Source organism: Spea bombifrons, chromosome 1, assembly GCF_027358695.1.
Source record: "Spea bombifrons isolate aSpeBom1 chromosome 1, aSpeBom1.2.pri, whole genome shotgun sequence".
Taxonomy (NCBI): Eukaryota; Metazoa; Chordata; class Amphibia; order Anura; family Pelobatidae; genus Spea; species Spea bombifrons.
In genome coordinates, this window is record NC_071087.1 from 75,378,722 (window position 1) to 75,402,523 (window position 23,802).

Below are 23,802 nucleotides of genomic sequence, written 5' to 3' on the forward strand. Positions count from 1 at the left end.
GACATTAAAAGGACGGATTACTGGCCACAAAGCTCCTCTATAAGCAGCTGCCTACTTGTGGCAGAAATTCAGAACTGCACTCCATTGAAATAGAATGTTAACATCTCACATACAAATTGTAGATTCAAACACGAGAAAACAAAGTATAATAAAATATAGATATATATAAATAATTTGAACACAAAAAAGTGGTGAAAGAGTCATGTGGGTTGTGTTTGATCATGGAAATTTTGCGTGAATTCATAGAACATTCATTTTCATGCAGACAGATTAACAAGAGTTCTGGTGGGTAGATTGTAGAAATGTTTGAAAAAATCCATTTACGTAAGAGTTGGTTGTGTATTTTAGAATGGTTTTCAAAGATCATACTTAGCGATTATTGCCACTGAAACAATAGTCATTAGCAATTGTCACTGAAAACACCATAAATTAAACTTGTATATCTCTCTATATATAATTTATACACACACACACACACACACACCACAAATACCTGGTATTACATATCCAAACCAGATAATACATGCATAATCCATTCCTTCACAGCCCTTTTCAGTGCTTTAGCACAAGGCTTGAGGCTCCAATAGTAAATATTAACTTATAACCGCATTGCAGTGTTAATAAGCCTAGTAAGAATCATAGCCTTTTAGGACACCGTTATTTGTACCATTTATATTTAAACTTGCAGACATTATATTGCATTTTCGGCAATGTAACAACGATATTAATTATCTGCACAGGTTTTCTTGCACATTACTTAGAACCTAAAAGTAGGCCATTTCCCTAACACAAGATGTCAGAAATGGAATTTCTCCAATCATTTCTCTGGTATACCCACTCAGTGCTATAACTCTTATTCATGTTTTATATATATATTTAGACATTTTATTCTCCATCAGCCACTCAGATTTACCTGTCTTTGCTACACAGATTGTAACTTAAAAGGTTGTAACAGATAGAGAGCCATATCTGGATGATACGCAGGTTTCAAGATTAGTGAGGGAAAGGTCACCACTCTACAGGAGGTAGGGGATATGGGCGTGGAAAGGTGTACATATGTGGACAAGGGAAGTTTTTAGTCTAGCAGGCACAGTCCTGATGTGGTGGGGCCTGCTGGTCGGTGAGCTGCGGTCCTTGTTTAGCTCCGGTGACTGCAGGATCAGCGGTGTCCAAGCTTTCAGACATTTTTTCGCAGATAATGTCCACCAGACGTTCAAAAGTCTGCTTCACGTTGATGTTGTCTTTGGCACTGGCTTCAAAGAATTCAAAACCTACAGAATGATAAAGGTGTTGGGTACAAGAAAAGGGGAATGAAAACCTGTTTTACAGTTATCCTTTGCAATAATAATTTCTGTCATGAACTGTCTGTTATTAAACCACCAATAACAGCATACAGCCCCTACAAGGAAAACAGAGTGGGAATATTGAATACAAATGAATTACGCTTCCCTCATATGTAGCCTTCTGAACAGCGCTCCTGTTGATGCTTCTATGCTGTCTAAGACAATAGAAGGGGCAGACTTAAGAAAACAGCGTTAAATCCCCTTGATGGAGATTGGGCTGCATGTTGAGGGGTTTGAGTGTGTTATTAAGCTGCAGTATCTCACAAAAGTGAGTACACCGCTCACATTTTTGAAAATATTTTATCTTTTCATGTGACAACGCTGAAGAAATTACACTCTGCTACAATGTAAAGTAGTGAGTGTACAGCCTGTATAACAGTGTAAATTTGCTGTTCTCTTAAAAATAACTAAACACACAGCCATTAATGTCTAAACCTTGGCAACAAAAGTGAGTACACCCCTAAGTGGAAATGTCCAAATTTGGTCCAATTAGCCATTTCCCCTCCCCAGTGTCATGTGACTCAGTGATACAACGTCTCAGGTGTGAAAGGGGAGCAGGCATGTTAAATTTGGTGTTCGCTCTCACACTCTCTCATACTGGTCACTGGAAGTTCAACATGGCACCACATGGCAAAGAACTCTCTGAGGATCTGAAAAAAGAATTGTTGCTCTACATATGGCCTAGGCTATAAGAAGATTGCGAAGACCCTGAAAATGAGCTGCAGCACAGTGGGCAAAACCATACAGCGGTTTCAGAGGACAGGCTCTACTCGGAACAGGTCTCGCCATGGTCGACCAAAGAAGTTGAGTGCACATGCTCAGCGTCCTATCCAGAGGTTGTCTTTGGGAAATAGACGTATGAGTGCTGCCAGCATTGCTGCAGAAGTTGAAGGGGTGGGGGCAGCCTGTCAGTGCTCATACCTTATGCCGCACACAAATTGGTCTGCATGGCTGTCGACCCAGAAGGAAGCCTCTTCTAAAGACGATGCACAAGAAAGCCTGCAAACAGTTTTCTGAAGACAAGCAGACTAAGGACATGGATTACTGGAACCATGTCCTGTGGTTCAGTGAGACCAAGATTCACTTATTTGGTTCAGACGGTGTCAGGTGTGTGTGGTGGCAACCAGGGGAGGAGTACAAAGACAAGTGTGTCTTGCCTACAGTCAAGCATAGTGGTGGGAGTGTCACAGTCTGGGTCTGCATGAGTGCTGCCAGCACTGGGGAGCTACAGTTCATTGAGGGAACCATGAATGCCAACATGTACTGTGACATACTGAAGCAGAGAATGATCCCCTCCCTTCGGAGAGTGGGCCACTGGGCAGTATTCCAACATGTTAACGACCCCAAACACACCTCCAAGACGACTATTGCCTTGCTAAAGAAGCTGAGGGTAAAGGTGATGAACTGGCCAAGCATGTCTCCAGACCTAAACCCTATTGAGCATCTGTGGGGCATCCTCAAACGAAAGGTGGGGGAGCGCAAGGTCTCTAACATGCACTAGTTCCGTGATGTCATCATGGAGGAGTGGAAGAGAACTCCAGTGGCAACCGGTGGAGCTCTGGTGAAACTCACTTGTGTTGCCAAGGTTTTGACATTAATGGCTGTGTGTTGAGTTATTTTTAAGGGAACTGCAAATTTATTCAATACAGACTGTACACTCACTACTTTACATTGTAGCAGAGTGTAATTTCTTCAGTGTTGTCACATGAAAAGAATAAAATATTTACAAAAATGTGAGCGGTGTACTCAGCTTTGTAGCTTTATTGATAATTTTGTCATCTTACTCTGCAATACAGCACTAGCTTGTGAGTACACTTCAGCTTTTCGTTATTTACTTTTTCTGTGTGGTTTACTATTCTTGTCTAATTTTCTTTTGGTGTGATTTTTCTGTTTTCTTTATCAACTGCCTAGAATATCCCCATTTACCAAAGAAAGCACAGGGCGCTATCGTAGTACAACCCATACACGTTACCTTACCCAAGTGCTCTGCTAGTTGTCTCCCACGTTCAGAAGACACCACTCTCTCATCTTCCATGTCACATTTGTTCCCAACAAGTAAAACCTGAGCATTGTCCCAGGAATATGTCTTGATCTGAGTCGACCTAGGAAGTTTATTACAAAATATTTTCTTATGAAAACTGCATAGATGGACAATATTCTTAGTGCTATTGTCCCTACAAAAAAACTTCAGGATATTATTTTCAACACTTCAACAGCTGGTTAATATTTTCAATAAATAAGACTACTGGTAATATTTAATCTTTTACAAGACAATCTGAATATCCCCAAAAAATGTATTGGCCTTTAACTGTCTGGGAATGGCTGGAAGCACTAGGAGTCTAATGCCATGTTGGGACTCAGAGGCTCCATCCACTTCCCAACCAGTTTGTGCCCCTACAATCCTATTTCACCTCCACTCCTCACAGGGAGAGGTAGACCTCCAGTGCTGGAAGGTATGCAGGTATGTTAGTATCATTATGATTGAATTCACATCAACATACCTGGGGCAAATATCTTTTTAACCGCCTTACCCTGTGACTGTAATAAATTATAAACACTGGTGTTACTACCCCATTTTAATCGGCACTGGAAGACAGGAGCGTATCAGGGATCACACAACGTCACATGACCCTGCAGTGAAACCAAGGCTGTATAACTGTGTGTGTCAACATGCATGTGTAGTGTGTCTGTGTGTAAGCATGGATGTGTATTGTGTGTGTGCGTGTGTAAGCATGGATGTGTAATTGTGCGTGTGCAAGCATGGATGTGTAATTGTGCGTGTGTGTGCACGTGTGTGTGTGTAAGCATGGATGTGTAATTATGTGTGTGTGTGTGTAAGCATGGGTGTGTAATTGTGTGTGTGCAAGCGCAGGTGTGTAATTGTGTATGTGTGCGTGTGTGTGCAAGTACAGATGTGTAATTGTATGTGCGTGTGTAAGCATGGATGTGTAATTGTGTGTGTGTGCGCAAGCATGGATGTGTAATTGTGTGTGTGTGTACATGTGTGTGTAAGCATGGGTGTGTAATTCTGTGTGTGTAAGCATGGATGTGTAATTATGTGCGTGTGCCAGCGCGGGTGTGTTAGTGTGTGTGTGCAAGCGCAGGTGTGTAATTGTGTATGTGTGCGTGTGTGCAAGCACAGATGTGTAATTGTATGTGCGTATGCAAGCATGGATGTGTAATTGTGTGTAAGCATGGATGTGTAATTGTGTGCGTGTGCGTAAGCATGGATGTGTAATTGTGTGTGGGGGTAAGCATGGATGTGTAATTGTGTGTGTGTTTGTGGGGGTAAGCATGGATGGGTAATTGTGTGTTGGGGTAAGCATGGATGGGTAATTGTGTGTGTGGGGGGGGTAAGCATGGATGTATAATTTGTGTGTGGGGGGTAAGCATGGATGTGTAATTGTGTGTGTGTGGCAAGGATGTGTAATTGTGTGGGGGTAAGCATGGATGTGTAATTATGTGTGTGTTTGTGGGGGTAAGCACAGATGGGTAATTGTGTGCGTGGGGGGAAGCATGGATGTGTAATTGTGTGTGTAAGTGGGATGAGGTGTGTTAGTGAGTATGAGTAAGAGTGTGTTTACATATGTTGTGTAGTTACACACACGCACACAATTACACATCCATGGATGGGTAATTGTGTGTGTGTGGGGGTAAGCATGGATGGGTAATTGTGTGTGTGTGGGGGTAAGCATGGATGGGTAATTGTGTGTGCGTGGGGGGAAGCATGGATGTGTAATTGTGTGTGTAAGTGGGGTGAGGTGTGTTAGTGAGTATGAGTAATGAGTGTGTTTACATATGTTGTATGTTGGAAGGGGGGCAAAGAAGACACAGACCAGTTGCGTGGAGGCAATGATGGCCCAGACCAGTTGGGGGGTCAGGGGGGAATTTTTGCACCAGGGCCACATGGTTTCTAGTTATGCCCCCGATTATAAATGTATTTGTAGAGAGAAGGCCCATTTGGGTTTGGATACATTAAATCACTGATAAATAGTTGCTTCATTCTGTGGTGCTGTCTCATATCTCCCTCGGTTCTATGCTTAACCTGGTACATGATAATTTAAAAAAAAGTTTACGGAAGATGCCAACTCTGTGGGTTCTAAATAGTATATGTGAAGCAGGTTGTGTCAAGAGTGCAGACTCCCGATCTTATCTAACTTAATCCGTGCTGCCCAACATCAAGTTGAATAGGTTTTTTCTTTTCTCGGTGACGTTCTAGGTTAGCAATAACCTAAGGGTGCAGAGAGACTTCTTAATTAGTAACTGGATAATGTCATCATTGTGCCTTAAAGTCTCAGAGACTGGAGCCATGAATTAGTCACTATATTAGTCAGAAGAAGTAAGTTATTAAGGCTGTTTGAGAACTCACCAATCCTGGACCGCATTGAAAGACTCCTCATTGGTAATGTCATACATCAGGATAAATCCCATTGCTCCCCTATAATATGCTGTGGTGATTGTCCTGTACCTCTCCTGGCCTGCAGTGTCCTGCAAAAACATCCATTCAAAAGAAAACAGGACATACTTGTAAATTGTGTTTTGTATGATCACTAACTTAAAAGACCTATGCTCTATCTAGTGAAGATAGTAAACTAAAGGTGATATCAAGGCATGGCATTTTATATTACCTACCAGATGCAGTGGCTTTACCATTTCAGATACCTTATTCACAGTTAAGACACCAATTTTTGCAGCACTTCTCTCTTCTATAAGTTAATGACTAATGTGCAATAATTGATAACTAATGGAGAGAGTCAAAAACAGTTCTCTGCCAAATGACAGCACCCTCTTTTTATTTTAAATATGGAAGAACAAACTTTCTTAAAATAAATTAATATATAGCAAAATGTATCTGAATCCAGCAGTTGCACCAGAACATCTCTTCCTTTAACTATACATTTAACTTTCTTTACCCGACAGCCCACAATAGATATTGAATGTAAATCTGTATCAGAATCAGTGTCTTACTGAACATATATGAAGTTTACATCATCACATGGAAGACATAACTTAGTATGTAAACAAAGAAAGAAAAGGAATCCCAGCACTCCAAACAGCTTCCAGTCTCTAGGACACTTTATTAAGCGAGAACAAAAGCAACGTTTCGGCCTTGACAAAGGCCCTGTTTGGCCAAAACGTTGCTTTTGTTTGTTTCTAATCAATCTCCAAAGTTACAAGAATGTTTAAAGGCCCTACTGATTTCTTAGTTACTACTCTCCATTAGACTTTAGATTCCTGCCCATTCAGTTCAGATAAAAAAGTCAGAGGGCATTTTACCTTTGGAAACAAAATTCATCGTAACTCATTCTCCCATAGTCTTTCACACGTTCTACCACATTCATTCATGTCCTTTTACACCGTCATTCACTCTAACACTCTCTCTCTCTCTGTGTGAATGTCCCTGTCCCTGTCTCATTGCCATGCAGCACCACCAAGGGGCAGAGCCACAGGAACAGCCTCTCCACCATTCTGCCAACTGGGGAGATGGTGTTTCCAGAGGCTCCATTCATTCACATAGAAGCCATGTCCACGAAAAAGCAGACAAAGCCCCAATGAGCAGTGACGGAAGAAAGAGAAGAAAAAGAAAATGCAAGAGAGTAAGCGGAGCTGCGTAGTAAAAAGAGACATGGACTTGCAAGCAGTTGGCAGAGAAGGTAGGGACACATTTAGAGAGAGTTAATGGTAACATAAAAAGCATGACAAAGAGTGAAAGAATCAACAAATGTCCCACTTTTGATTGTTTTAGTGGGGGTCCCTCCTCCTTTTTGGGGATTCATACAAATTGACACATTATAGTTTGAGATGCTTCATATTTTTAACATGCACATATTTCTGCAGGTTTGACCCACTAATTCCACTCTGCTACAAACTTAAACCAACTTTGCCCTTAACAAATAGTATCTCACAAAAGGGAGTACCCTCACATTTTATTATATCTTTTATATCTCTGCTACAATGTAAAGTACTGAGTGTACAGCCTGTATAAAAGTGTGGATGTGATGTCCCCTCAAAATAACACACATCCATTAATATCTAAACCTTGGCAACAAAAGTGAGTACATCCCTAAGTGAAAATGTCCAAATTGGGCCCAATTAGCCATTTCCCCTCCCCGGTGTCATGTGACTCGTTATTGTTACAAGGTCTCAGGTGTGAATGGGGAGCAGGTGTTAAATTTGGTGTTATTGCTCTCTCACACTCTCTCATACTGGTCACTGGAAGTTCAACATGGCACCACATGGCAAAAAACTGAGGATCTGAAAAAAAGAATTGTTGCGCTAAATGAAGAAGGCCTAGGTTATAAGAAGATTGCCAAGACCCTGAAACTGAGCTGCAGCGTAGTGGGGATGACTGTACAGCGGTTTCACAGGACAGGTTCCACTCAGAACAGGCTCCGCCTTGGTGGACCAAAGAAGTTGAGTGCACGTGCTCAGCATCATATCCAGAGGTGGTCTTTGGGAAATAGACGTATGAGTGCCATCACCATTGCTGCAGAGGTTGAAGGGGTAGGGGGTCAGACTGTCAGTGCTCAGACCGTACGCCACACTCTGTATCACATTGGTCTGTATGGCTTTCGTCCCAGAAGGAAGCCTCTTCTAAAGATGATGCACAAGAAAGCCCGCAAACAGTTTGCTGAAGACAAGCCGACTAAGGACATGGATTACCATGTCCTGTGGTCCAATGAGACCAAGATAACCTTATCTGGTTCAGATGGTGTCAGGCGTGTGGCGGCAACCAGGTGAGGAGTACACAGACAAGTGTGTCTTGCCTACAGTAAAGCATGGTGGTGGGAGTGTCATGGTCTGGGCCTGCATGAGTGCTCCTGGCACTGGGGAGCTACAGTTCATTGAGGGAACCATGAATGCCAACATGTACTGTGACATACTGAAGCAGAGCATGATTCCCTCCCTTCAGAGACTGGGACGCAGGCCAGTATTCCAACATGGCAACGACCCCAAACACACCTCCAAGACGACCACTGCTTTGCTAAAGAAGCTGAGGGTAAAGGTGATGGACTGGCCAAGCATATCTCCAGACCTTAACCCTATTAAGCATCTTTGGGGCATCTTCAAATGGAAAGTGGGGGAGCGCGAGGTCTCTAACATCCACCAGCTCTGTGGTGTCATCATGGAGTGGAAGAGGACTCCAGTGGCAACCTGTGAAGCTCTGTTGAACTCCATGCCCAAAAGGGTTAAGGCAGTGCTAGAAAATAATGGTGGCCACACAAAATATTGACACTTTGGGCCAAATTTCCACTTAGGGGTGTACTCACTTTTGTTGACAAGGTTTAGACATTAATGGCTGTGTGTTGAGTTATTTTGAGGGGACAACAAATGTACACTGTTATACAGGCTGTGCACTACATTCTAGCACAGTGTAATTTCAGTGTTGTCACATGAAAAGATATAACATATTTACAAAAATGTGAGGGGGTGTACTCACTTTTGTGAGATACTGTATATTCTTATGTATTTCCACCATCCACATTTTTATCCTTTCCTCAATGTGTGGGGATCTGCAACAGACCTTATATGACAGCTGCTGTCAAGATGTATGAAGAAGCAACAGCTAAGAAAATTAGCATCTACCGGTGGGATATTTTGCAGCGTGTGTTCTTAAGGACAAAAAATATATCATCTAAATCTGCCAATTAAATTGGCCAATGGATCCAAGAACCTCCCACAATCAAGCTGCTTCTTAATTCTGCTTCAAACTGGCATATTTAACTGCAGGGATATTTTATTTATCAAGATGGAACACAACACGCAATCTTACTTCACAGACTGGTCCTATACAGAGTGAAATCACGCAGTCCTTTCTCCAAAACCAAACTGTAGTAATGAGATCAGTATATACTCTTGTGTTCTATAGTTTGATATAGTAAAAATTCAATTTCTATTATTTCATTGGGAAATAAAGCCCTTTGTGCATAAGAGCCCCCTGTAGCACTGTATTCATACAACTGCACATTGATATTCCCGATTTCCTATAGCCATCTCTGTCAAATGTATTCATCCATAAGTAATATAACCCTTGACATTTATATACTTTAAAAAGGTACGGATGGACCTCTTAGGAGCCACGGAACAGATAAATCTCTATAGCCAATTATCAGCACTTGGATTTTCTCAGTGTCACACAAAAAAAACAAATTAGAGGATGCATATAAGTCATTTAATCAGATGTGTAATGCAATCCACTGCCTAAACCTATGTGAGGTTCAATTTAAAATTAATAATAGGTGGTATCTGGTACCTACTAGGTTGGCGAAAATACTCCCTGACTCTCCAACTTATTGCTGGAGGTGTGGTCAACAAGATGGAGATTTCCTCCACATATGGTGGAGCTGCCAACTGGTTAGAACATTGTGGGACGTAACTCTGAAAAATTTGGAGGAATTGTTGGGCCGGGAGATTAGCAGATCTCCTGATCTAGCTATACTACACCTTAACATCCCGCCTCTAAAAAGATACTATATCATTTTATGATGGCTGTAAAATTGCAAATAGCAAAAAATTGGAGGTCTACAATGGTTAATACATGGATAAAAGCCAAAGCACAAATAATACATCAATGTAAAATGGAAAGAGGAATTGCTTATAACTTTGGAAGGTGTAATCAAAGATATAAAGAGTGGGATAACTGGATAAATAAACTTGAAAACATATAACAAGTATTTAAGACAGGTTGAAGGTTCATATGCGTGAACATTAAGAAAATAATAAAAATAAATATGGAGTCCGTATAAAAATTGTGCATTAGGGAATAAGATACAAATACTAAAATAAATTGAGCAGTTAGAAAGTATGAATATGGGATCAGCCTTACCGGATCGTGGATGTATATATAAATTGTATGCTTCTTACCACTATATGTATGTCACGTTAAATTATGTTGTTGTCTTGAGATTTGTTTGTATACAGAAGATTACAAATGTATACTCATTTTTGTAAAGAAATTTAAAAAAAAAATAAAAAAAAAATAAATTAGACAGGGTTATAGTAATGCAACTGTTCCCAGTTTAGTACATGAACATACAAGGAAAATAAACACAGTATGAAGAAAAGTTTTGCACTGACTGCCAAAAAAAAAAAAAGAAAATAAGTAGTCTAATAAGTAGTAATCTGCCAGAGACCATGTATCACCTACAGTTCTAGATGTGTGTCACTTTTAAATAACGTTTTTAAGCCAAAACTCTACTCTGTATCCAGTAGATACAAGAGCCAATACACACCAAATCATGCAATTAATTTTCTAGTTTACTATATAGCCACCAAAGCTGTAAGGTTGACAAAAGGTAGGGTGGTTAAGTATTTTGTTTCAAAGAAATAGGTAAAGTCAAATAAAAATAAATCAATAAAAAAACATTACTGTGTACAAAAACACATTGTTGCTTGTAATACAGGACACGTTGCCTAGAACTTTTATGCATCTGAGTTTTTTTTTTTTCTAAGGTGGGAGTACACAATTCTGTTGGTGTTCATCTGAGCTTGATCCACCGATTATATCACAGTACTTAGTAGAGAGGACAGTAGCCTCTAGGCGAGGGGTCAGATTTAGGGCAGCGTACAACCTGAATACATCGCTAGTGGTCATAAGCCTTGCCTTATAGCCACAGTATATACTTCAGTATTTGTAGAGCAAGTAGTAGGCAACTAGAAAGTACTAAGGATTGAGGTACATTCTCGCTGACCATAGGCCATAGTAAGAGGGCAAAGGCATAAGATATAGGAGGAAATGAGGGAAAGTAGCCAAAAAGTGAGTGGAATGCTGACAAATGCATATATCGTGGGCATGAGAGAATACAGCTACTGTTAAATTGTACTACATAAGTGCACTGTAGCCAGAAAACGATATCTACACGAGCTGTCCTCTCCACACACGCATATACTCCATCCAGTATTTCACCATAATACCAAAACCTCAATCTAAGGAGCTTTAATTCCACCCCAACCAGAAAATGGCTGAGGTTATGTTTTTTTATTGGTGGATTCTTATTAATATACTAAGACGTTACAAATGCTCTGGAAAAATACCCCTCATCATATATATATATATATATATAGAGGTCTGACTAAAAGACTAAGATCCAGATCCCCGCAGAAGACCTGGCTCCTCCTCTCTGGCAGCCGGTGAACGCCTGCGCCATGCCCTTCCGCTAGGGCTTCTATGACCTTCCGGTGTTCAGTCTTAGACTCAGTCTGGGGATGCATTGGTAAGTCGGGGGGGGGGGGCAGGCAATCATTTTTTTTAAACATGAAACAATAGTTTATATGTGAATTAGCATTAACTAGTACAATTTATTTTCCTATAAAAGGTATTCTTTTTTATCCCTAAATAATATTTAAATTTTGGGGGGTCATCTTATAATCGAATTGTTTTATAATCAGGCAAGTAAGGTACTTGCAACTAATTCCTAGACCTGATCCTTAATGGGTAAAGCACCAGATTATGACCTCTAAGTACATGCGGTACCTGGGCACAGAAGGATATGGAGAATGCACCAGCTTAGTACTCCATAGTACTGGTTGGGGAAGCCAGGTATCTCTCTTGTAATCAACCCGTTGAGCAGTGGAAGACAAGGGAGTCTGATCATCCAAGCAAACAATGTGCCCCCAGTTTGGTGGCAGAGGGACTGATGGACCTGCCACTCTAGGCAAAATATGTTACTGCCCTGCCCCCTGTGTCCTCAACACCATGTTAATTTGTAATCAGAAAAAGTAGTGTGAATGCCATAGGCTGAATTATTTTACAGATCGCATAATATATATGTGACCATACTTTCTGTGGGAAGTAATCTTAAAGAGACAATTTAGTTCCCCACACAGCCTCACCAAAGAAGAATGCATTTTAACCAGTGCTATTTTACGCTACAGAACCATTTTTTCCAGGACAAAGTTTTTTTAAAACTGCAACCAGTATGGCCGTGTCAAACATATTGATACTGGGACCCTAAGTAGGAGCTATAGATCAGAGCATAGGATTCACGCAGTTTCTGGTTTTCAATTCAGTATAGATTTTGCAGTCTGTTGCAGTCTGTTTATGAATGTGTGGAGAAGACATTTAAGAAGCTTACCCAGCTCACCACTAACATCACCAGTAATAAAGCCATTGAAGACACACAGAACTGTACCAGTTTTTTTCACGTACCAATGGACTTGCTTCCAAAAGTGAGGAGTTTCCCTGAAATCTACAGACTTATGAAATACAAAGCATTGACTGGAGTACCAATATCCGTGTGTTTAGGAGATCAATCTGCTACCTTAGCTGGACAACATGTGTTTCCAAGATGGGCAATCTAAAAACCAATATGGTACAGGTTGTATCTTGCTGTGCAACACAGGTTCAAAGCCTGTCTGAATATAGCCTTCTGACAACCGTGGGGTGCAAGCTTGGTCGAGACAAACCTGCTTCCAATGCACTTGAAGGTTCTGTGGCTATAGCAGGAGCTGTAGCTCGCTGGTTTAGAGATAACCTTGTTATTATGAAGACTACAGAAGTGGAAAATCCTGCTGCTCATGCAGGGACATCCTATGGCTGCTACTCTTTTCCTGCATTTTTTGTATTTTATGCAACTTACTGGAGAACAAGTGCCAAAAGCATCATCTGTGGTCTCACTCAATTTACTTACAAGAACCATATTACCTTTGCTGCTCTGGAGCAGATTAAACACTGCGGTATCCCTCTAAACCAACTTCAAGTTGATCGGGTTGTGACCGACAATAAAATTCTCATGCAATTGCAGGCTAATGTCTTGTGCATTCCAGTAGCAAAACCTTCAATGCTTGAAACAGCACTTGGACCTGCTGTGCCTGCAGGAGGAATTGGTGCCTGGAGCCAGAACCCTGGAGATTTTACAGCAGTGACTTGAATTTTGCAATGCCTAGTAGAAAAAAGGCAGCGATGAAACCTCCAAGCCCTCCTCCAAACGGGAATAGTGACAGTAGTATCTATACTAGTCTGCCCCTGGACTTTTATATATAGTGGCTAACATGGTAATGTATATCACAAGTCCTCAAATAGTGGAAGGGTTATAACTTTTAACCATTGAATGGTTCTATGGGATTAATGGATTTGTCTGTCTACATAGTCACACAAAACCCGACTACAACTAGACTGTATGGAGCCCAAATCCATTTGTATTCTGTGGAAAGGGAATTCTAAATGCCACGATTTTCACTAGATGTCTTATGTGGATTGATTTGCACATGGACATTCTTAATCAGATCCTCAAAATAATATGACATTATGTTGAAGTTATGTTGATACAAAACAAAGTGATTTTGGTAAAATATTAAGGAAAGAAAAAAAACAAGCCCAAAACATTTATTCACACTTTTTCCAGTAGTACAAATGGGAAAAATACCAAAAGTATATTCATTAAATTGCACTGATTTGAAAAAAGAATGAAAATTAATCTAAAAACAAACTCCATTTGTAGTTTATACAAATTGAGCCGATATAATATTACAACAGCTGCCACATAGCCATGATTAGGTCCACAACTCTAGTACATGCAGTCAATACAAATCAAATTGAATAATGCCTAATATACAGTAGTATCTGAACTACTCTGTTTTTAGCAATAACACTTACACTAGCAACTGGAAGAATCATAATTGCACGATGAGAAAAAAAACAAGGCACTACAAGTCACTACACATGAATGGTAATTAAATATCAATGTTTAGGATACAAGTGATAGGCATTTTAATGGGAGCTCAACATCAAGACATATATAGGAAGTGTACTCAAGTATGCTTTCAGTCACTGGCGGAACTACCGGGGTCGCAGGGGTCACGTCTGCGACTGGGCCCCGGAGTTCTGCCAGTCAGGGGGGCCCCAAGGGGGTGCCGAGCGGTCGTTTTCAGCAACCGCTCGGCGCCCTTCTGTTTCCTCTGCTCCCTGCCGCCGCCTGCCTCAGCGCTGCCCGACTGCAGTGGTGGGAGCGTGAGGCGTCTGTCTCGGGTACCGGTGCTTCACGCTGAGCACCGACATATGATGTCATATGCCGGCGCTCAGCAGTGATGCCGCGCGCACCGCGGCAGAGCAGCGAGACAGAGACCTCGCGCCCCCACCACAGGACTGCACGGTAAGTGACCTACAAAAGGGGGTAGGGAGAGGGTAGATAGTGAGAATGGGGGGGGGGAGAGTAGGTAGTGAGAATGGGGGGAAAGGGTAGATAGTGAGAATGGGGGCGAGAGGGTAGATAGTGAGAAGGGGAGAGGGGCCCTGAGGCTTCTAGTTACGCCCCTGCTTTCAGTCTACACTTCCTGGTTCCAATAGGGGCAGCCAGGGAGGAGTTGTCATTTAATACTTCAAAAACGAATTAGGAAAAAATGGATGTAATGAAAGCTTTCTAAATAAACTTAGAATGGCAAAAGAACAAAAAAAGACACACAATAGATAACAAACTGGTACACAGAGAGAATAAGAAATAATAAAGTACACAGGGATCTAACTAGTCCACTGGGTTAACATACTATAATGTACCTAGCACATTATTGTAAAATGCCTAGACTCTGATCCCTCTTAAAGATTTTATAAAAATCTGTTTAAGAGAAATACAAGCAGGGGATATGCACACTTATATGTACTTCAAATTGAGCCTCACTAATAAGGCTCAAATAGAGATAGTATATTAAGTATTTTCATATTACAAAATGTGTATTTTTCCAGGGACACAAGCAGCACCTAGAAATAAGCTTTGGAAAAATAAATATAAATATCATAAGCAATACATTGTACATAGGGCAGTTCATTAATAAAAACAGCACTGATAAGGTTATGTGTAATGAGCAGGTTCAGCAGATAAATTGCAACCTTACCCATATCTGCAGTTTGATTCTTTTGTCATTCCTGTAAATGGTTTTTACTTTGAAATCTATTCCTACTGTGCTGACAAATGCTGGGGTGAAGGAGTCATCCGCATATCGGAAGAGAAAGGAGGTTTTGCCCACGCTGCTGTTCCCAATAATTAAGATCTTGAACATATAATCAAAGTTCTGGTCAGATGATTCTTTCTGCCCATAACGGGAGTCTGTAGCTGATGCCATCTGTAGGGAAAGAAAGATACAATGATGAGTGGGAGAATGTGGAAATACAGTACTAACAATTTGCAGGCTTAGTGCTATGGCAACCAGACCTTCCAAAGTTGACATTGATCTAAACACATGAATATTAAGAGTTTTAAATCTTTATTGAAAAAAAAGAATACATAACCATTGTAGGTGTTCTATAATCAATGTCAGCTTCCAGCAAACTTTAGCACATCTAACAAGACCCAAAACACCTGCTGGAACCAAGCTTACGTGCACATTCATTTATATCTATTTTTGTTTGGTAGGTTGGCAACCTTTTATACATACAATTGAAATATTTATTTCACAAATTTTTAACTATATGTCAACTGGAAAAGATAGAAATCTGGAAAAATAAATTAATTTAAATAAATAACATTTACTAAATAGATATGGTACAGCGTAATTACCTCCACTATACACTGAGCCAGACATTGACGTGGTAGGCCTCTGCCCCTAAAACAGCCTACCTGTGCCACCACTGCCCCTTTAGCAGCCTAACTGTGCCACCGCTGTTCAACAAAACAGCCTGCCTGTGCCATAGCTGCCTCCCTAATCAGCCTGCCTGTGCCATAGCTGCCCCCCTAATCAGCCGCCTGTGCCACCTCTGCCCCGCAGCCTACTGCTGTGGCCCCCTGAGCACTGTCTGAGGAAACTCTATTCCCGCCCAGTTCCTTCTCCCCTTGTGCGCCACAGCAGTAAACTGTGGGCCTGTGTTATGGGCCGTCAGGCCACCGGGCACCCCCCTGATGAGTGGCACCCGGGACGGACCACCCACCTCTAGGTACGCTACTGGTAAGGCCTCTTAGATATTCCCAGAGGACCAGTTTCTAAACTCATCTCATAACTGCTTTCAGTAGTAACTTGACCAAGGATATAAGGTCTACTGGCGTATTACAGTGTGAATAACTGTATTCATGATATATTTATGATGTTGAAATACATGAAAAATGTTCTGCTCTGATTAAAATTGATAATGGACACTTGTTAACTTCTGGACTGGTAGCCTCTTACAGTAAAAAGTTGCTAGTTCACACATATTAGATGTTACCAAATAACCAAGGAATGTGCTGCCATTTGAAAGCCATCTGTTGCGCCAGAAATTTCCATATTAAATTCTAAAGCATTCACATGAGAGTTAAAGTGAGTATGTTATCTCTATCTTACTTTGTAAGACCCCAGAGCAAATATTTACATAACTCAATTAAGTATTGTTTCTTAAATATATATTTTTTATATATATTGTTTGTATCACATTATATTATATATAATCACTCTATATTTTGCCTTTTAAATTGGCATAAATATTTTTGCGCAACACTATCGAATTTTTATTTTGTACTTTTGTAGAAAGGGGTTATACCTAAGTGTTTGCAGCACCTGTTATAATATATTTTAATCTTCACTTACCTTATACGTATATATATTTTTTGTTTGTGTAGCGCCTCAACTTTCACTAAACATAACTCAATTAGAACATGAAGAACTTGGAAGCAAAAAGTATATTGTGGACACTTACTCAACCATCTTAGTTTCTTGTCCATCCATCTTTGAAGCATATTACAAATACTTATAAATACATAATTTGATCTTTCATTGACTGCTCATGTTAGCATGACATTAAAATATCTCACACAAATCAAATTAATCCATATGTCTGATTTAATCATACGCTATTAACGATAAATCAATTTAAAGGAATCCCTTATCCTTTCATTTCCTGTAAAGCACATTCACCTATTTTATTAAATATTATTATACATTTTGTATTTCATTTTATTTGATTCTTCGGTTTCTTCTCACTTCCTCATAACATTTTTTGCAGCCATTAAAAAGGTGTTAGCGGAGAAGAGAGGATTAATGGAACATCAGGATTAGTAGTGGAATAGTGTTGCACATGGGCATCCATTAACACAATGAGACCATATCTTATCTATATATAGATATAATGGATTATTTCCTACTGCAGTGAATAAATTATGTATAAAGAATATATTGATTCAAAGATTGCAGGATATTAATCTGCTAGGGGTCCCACTGTATATGATCCACAAACATTTTACATACAGAGTGTCACGGAGCTGGATAGACTACCTCCACTGACTTGTGCTCCCTTAGCCTGGGACAACACACTTTCCTTGGTTTCCCAGTCACTAGCCGAGACTCAGTGTAGGGTATAACCAAAATGAAGACACAGAGGGCTGGACATATCCAGCTAAACACACATTAACATTAAACAAGATATAAGGACACAAACCGCTCCCTTAATCTGCCTCCCAGAGACAACAGGGGCAGCATAGGGATTAACAGTACAATAGGGACCCAACCTCCACTATCTATTAGTGGCCAAAATCAGTTCCAAGGTTTGGCCGGGGTAAATGTCTGTAGTGGTGGTATTGGGGAGGGGGGGACTGACTTATAAAACATTAAACTAAAACAATGGTGGTCACTTCCTGGTTGCAGATCCTGGCTGTCTGCTGGAGATAATCCGAGGCGGCCAGCGATGGGATGATATACTGCTGGGGGTAGCCACACAAGTCTTTACAAAGTCAGGGCCCATATTCTGGCTGTCAGACCTCTACAGTGGCCCCAGTGATGGAGGGTTCCGTTACATTTCTCCCCCTTCCGAATGGGACTGACCCAGGAGGAGACCCCAAATGGGTTGACTCTATAGTCAGTTCATTTGGCCCATCAATGCCCTCCCAAAACTGGTGCTCCTGCTGCCGTTGGGGAGATGATCCGGCTACGCCATCTCCCAGGCACTCACCCACCCACTGGGGAGTGATGCTGCCTGTATCCCCTACCTGGTACTCCTGCTGCTGCTGGGAAGTGAGGCCGGGTTCCTTCACTCCTGGACTTGTGAGCTGCCGCTGGGGAGATAGGCCTACTGTGCGTTCTCCCAGGCCCTCACTCAGCCGCTGGGGAGTGCTGACGCCTGCAACCCCCCGGTGCTCCAGCTGCTGCATCTCCCTGGATCCCAGTAACCGTTGCAGGTGCGGGGCAGTGGACAGCGACACTCTGCCCTGTTGTCAGTGTTTCAGCTGGTGGTTGGGGCTCTGTGGAGACCGCAGTCCCATCCTCTACCTCTGGGGGTGCCTGATTGGACCTTACAAGGTTGCTGTGGTCTGGCTCAGGAAACAGGGAGAGGCAGAGGCCAGCAGCACTCTGTCCCAATGGCAGCTTTTCTGCTGGGTGGGTGCTAGTGGAGACTGCAGTCCTATCCACTACACCCAGAAAACTTCCTTCCTTTCCCTGGGAAGGGAAGCCAATCACAAGCCGTCCCACATAGCTCCGGTATCGGATCTGGGTTAGCTGCCCAGTATCTCTGTGACTCAGGGGTGGAGACCGCAATCCCATCCACCCCGCTTGGGTCAGCATCCTCAGATGAGCACTCCATAACATCCACAAAATCCATGGACACTGGGGCATTCTTTTTTTTTTTCCTTCAGTTTATTTTTTTTTTATGCCTTCACCAGTTCCCACTTCTGTGTAATTAAAAAGTCTTGATCACCTCTCAGTGCTAGTGCATCTGGGAGGTCCCACTCCCTGAAATCCTGGATGTCCTCAATCCGCTATTCCGCTTTACTGCCGAAGTCCGGATCCTCCTGAAGACTATCCCATAATAATCCTGGGCCACCAAAGTCATAGCCCTCTGGAGAACATTCTTTCGCAGTTACCCAATATGCTTGCTTTGCATGCCACTGCAGAGCCCAATAGCGATTTTCAAGCTCTACCTCCTGTTGGACCAGCTTGTCCAATTCGCATACCCATTGCTCCTGGGGTTGCTGTCCCAGGAACGACATCCGTAGTTCCCGCTGGTCTTTAATCCTTTGTTCAGAGCTTGGAAGACACTGACAACCATCTCCTGGAGGGCCACCTGCCATAGTGACCTTCGAACCAGTTGCCTCAGTTTCTGGTATTGTTCTGTAGGCAGAGCAGTGGTGTAGCAGCAGGAGCGTAACTAGAAGCCTCAGGGCCCAGTGTGAGATTCTGTTAAGGGAACCCCCCCACACCTCAACCTAATCTAATCTACCCCTACCTCCCCATTCTCACTATCTACCCTCTCCCTACCCCCCCTTCTCACTATCTACCCTCTCCCTACCCCCCTTTGTAGGTCACTTACTGTGCAGTCCTGTGGTGGGAGCGCAAGGCCTCTGTCTCGCTGCTCTGCAGCGGTGCGCACGGCTTCACTGCTGAGCGCCGAGACAGACGCCTCACGCTCCCACCACTACAGTCGGGGCAGCGCTGAGGCAGGCGGCAGCAGAGGAAACACAAGGGCACCGAGCGGTTGCTGAAAATGACCACTCGGCACCCCTTGGGCCCCTCTGACTGGCAGAACTCCAGGGCCCAGTCGCAGTTGCGACCCCGGTAGTTCTGCTACAGTGTAGCAGGAGAGGATGACCCGCAGCAGCCCCTGGAATTCTGATGTAACATCCATGTCTCTGTCAAGGTGACCGAAGCCTGTCGGTGAATCCCAGTAGAAAGGAAGTGTTCCTCAGAAGAAGCAATCCCACCGCTGCTACCAATGTCACGGATCTGGCTAGTCCGACCGACTACCTCTGCTGACTTGTGCTTCCTTAGCCTAGGGGACACACTCTTTCCCTGGTTTCCCAGTCACTAGCCTAGACTCAGTGTCACACAGGGCTAGATATATCAAGATTTTGGGACACAAACCGCCCTTTAATCTGCCTCCAAGAGACAACAGGGGCAGTAAAGGGATTAACAGTACAATAGGGTCCCAACCTCCACTATCTATTACTGGCCAAAATCAGGGTTTGGCCGGGGTAAATGTCTGTAGTGGTGGAACTGGGGGGGGGGCTGACTTATACAACATTAAACTAAAACAATGGTGGTCACTCCCTGGTTGCAGATCCTGGCTGTCTGCCGGAGATAATCGCTTCACCCAGTGATGGAATGATATACTGCTGGGGGTAGCCATACAAGTCTTTACTAAGTCAGGGCCCATAGACGGTATGGAGGAGGCTGGCTGTACAGTGGCCCCATTGATGGAGGGTTCCGTCACACAGAGTATGTCAAATGTTTGTGGAACATATACACAAACATTTTACATACCGACTATGTCAAATAAGGAATGATGGTGACCCACCTACTTTCACGCAGTGGCATATTTTGACCTAGGTTGACCATAGTTCCGCAGGTCAAGGGGAGAGCCAATCTACAGTGCTCAGTTGGGCTATGAAGGGCTTCATAGTTTCCTTTTGCCCAGTGCCACACTACCTAAAAGGCGCAGAGCTGGCACATAACACCATATCTCTGTTCTCAGCAAAAAGGAAGGTCCTGCACAGGAGGCAGCTAGTGGCACTCCCCTAGTTTAAGCCTGGGGCAGCACCAAAGATAAATATACCACTGCTTTTAACCATTGTTACTTTGTATAGAGGTGTCGCTCATTCAGCCCTTAAAACGAGTCTGTGGTCTAAACATACAATTATACCTTTTGATAGGTGGATGTGTTAATCAGCCAGTCTTTGACTGTGAATGAATTAACACAAGCAACACATATCTAAACAGTTCTTGTTGAATGTGTATTCACTTTACATATATTTCCATCTACATATTAAAGTGCTATATTGGTATTAGCTCTATTCACCCACAGGGATGTTACTTGTGGTAATGGTATTAAATGGTAATACATACATCTACCATCTCTGGCAGTTCTTATGGGCACCCAAAGAACACCCTGGCAACAAATAGGTTAACCCAGAGCATAAATATAGAGAAGTCAGTTACAAAGCAAGAGGTAGAAGGAAGCATTAATTGCATTATGCTGGCCAAGGACCAAGAGGAACCAGAGTCAATGCTCTACAGAATTGAATTATGTATATTTTTTTCCTGGAGAGGAGATTCAGATGGAAAGAAAAAAAAACAACACATAGGCCGAACCACCGGAGAGAAGCACACCTGACGACTAACGCATCATTGTTCCTTTAGCTAAAAGAAACTATAGTAGACTATGCCATTCCAGTAACACAATCAGTATGTTTTACATGGCTTAAAATGGGACACGATCTAAAATGGTGCAGTGTCTCAGATACTGCCTGTGTCCAATAACTGAAGTTGCCAGTTGGTGGTAGTTGTAAGACTTAATGAGAAGACACCGATTACCAGTCATTGGTATGAACGTTTCATTTATACGTTGTCAATATATTCCACATTGATAAAATAAATAAAGCTGGCATTAATCAGGGATACCATAAAAACAATGGAAGCACTGCTAAGAATCTAAAACATATTACTGTATTTATATTGGTTTATTTTAATTAATAAAAGCTCCAATTTGTTCCGCACAATCATGGCTGCACACCTAAAGTGACTAAGACCATTTAAGTGTCAGATATTATGAAAACATTATAAATTAAAATATTATACTAAATACATTAAAACACTATTTTGCGAACATAAACAGTCTTCACATTCATATTTAGGCTATTGTAATCTCTTTTGTTACATTTAAAAATGAGTACACTAAATGCAAAGATTAGAATTAACATAGGGCAAGGGTTCTGAAACATGCCATTGTTTTAAAATGATCAATGAAAAATGTGCATCTTTAGCTGGATTTAAACTAGCAATTGCCATATATTTATTATTATTCAACTCTTAGATCAGGTAATCAAACGCAAGACACACTAATTAAGGAGTTTTTTTATATATATAAAATTGTTTAATTTTTTTGCTGTATACTGAGCTAAATATATCCTGGATTTAAACAGGAGAACCTCCTTTACTGCCCTCTCCAATTACAGAGAGACTCACAGTGCACTGGCTAATGAACTGGAAAGGAAGACATCTTTATTGCAATACATGTAAATTCCCCATACCATCTATTTTACAGCTCATACAAAATAAATCGAACAATTACTCCTGAAACACTTTATACTCGTAACTATGAATATACTGTATTTCAATTAATCTACTACATACAATATCTACAGATATCTTTTACATAGTTGCTAATTATCATATTTGTTAATGCAAAAGTCATTGTATAAGCAAAATAAAATGTAAAAACAACCTTACACATCAGTAATTTAGGGCCCAAAGAAATTAATATTTCTAATAAAAGCAAAGTAACAGCTGATACACTTTAAAATTATTTTTCTAATTCAAATGTATCAACTGTCTACAATGATAAACACAGAACCGACTTGTTTGATAATATAAATAATACACTACCTTTATTTTAAGCATACATTCTAAATAGCCATTTGTATATTTCATCAATCATTCCTATAGGAATCACAACAAAATAAGGCTGGGAATAGACAAGATGACATTTTCAATGACATCCCCCAGCCCTCATTATTTAGCACACCAAGCAGCTTCTTTGCTAAATGAGAGGTGGGCAGATGGCTTACAAAGCAGGCACCCATTAAAACCTGCATACACCCTGTACTGGTTATTGCGTTTCCTAAATGTATGCTAATTATTCCAGCCTAATCTACCCAGTGAACTCTTTTAATCCATTAAACTGCAAAAAGCGAATGTGTGCAAAAAAATAAAATAAATAAAAATTACACACACACACAAATTAACACCAGCAGCTCAATGATAACAAAAAATGTATATTTGAAACCTTGTAATTTTAAAAAAAACATCAAAAACACGTATACTCAAGAAAACACGTAAATTCTATTTGCAAGTAAAGAACACGCAACGATCTATTTTCTGAGAAAAAAACGGGTTCATATGGATGCAGATTACTAGATCAACTAGACCCCCCCCCCCATCATCATTCTTCATTACAGCAGGAAAAAAGAAAAAAAATCCTCAATACGTGGGATAGGGGATGTCATTTATCGCTGATTTTACTTCTTAGATCATAGACCGCTGCATACCATATTTAACCACCGTAAAAAAAAGCAAGTTATAAAGCATCTGTTAATTACTAGGAGAGAAATGTTGATGAGCGGAGAGGAGATGCGCCCAGCATCTCTCCATGACAAATGAAGGTTAGATTCGTGCAGCCATAGCTCTTTACAGGGATAACAAAAAACATCAGGCTACGTATTTCATAAAGGGTCACATCTTTCCCAAAATATCATATTGGTTTGAAGGAGGAAGACAAATAGCAGCTCATTTTTCTTACCTTTTCCGTATAATGTTCGGTTCTTATTGCACCAATGCAGCAGCGATCTCCCTGCACCTGCAGAGTACACGCTTACGTCAACTGACTGACAGCCGCAAAGTGGTGGTAGGCGGAGCTACGGTTCACCCTCCCAGACCCCGTCGATGGAAACGGACCGATATTATTGGCGCCTGAAGCTGACCAGTAAGAAGCTGCCGCTTGTGTTGATTAAAAAAAGAGGTGGGCTTCGTTCCCATGGTGACGGTGAATTATTCGCCCCCCCCCTTCTCCTGC

General features: G+C 41.5%; 1 protein-coding gene across 1 annotated transcript; it reads right to left on the reverse strand.

Moving 5' to 3' along the window:
* Positions 1 to 883: 883 nt before the first annotated feature.
* Positions 884 to 23,623, reverse strand: RAB3A (RAB3A, member RAS oncogene family). Its single transcript, XM_053463959.1, has 5 exons — positions 23,530 to 23,623; positions 15,171 to 15,398; positions 5,713 to 5,831; positions 3,321 to 3,445; positions 884 to 1,271 (listed from the first exon to the last, which is right to left on the reverse strand). Exons 2-5 carry the CDS (start codon positions 15,396 to 15,398, stop codon positions 1,081 to 1,083), a joined length of 663 nt encoding a protein of 220 aa, XP_053319934.1. The 5' UTR covers positions 23,530 to 23,623; the 3' UTR covers positions 884 to 1,080.
* Between the last annotated feature and the right edge of the window lie 179 nt (positions 23,624 to 23,802).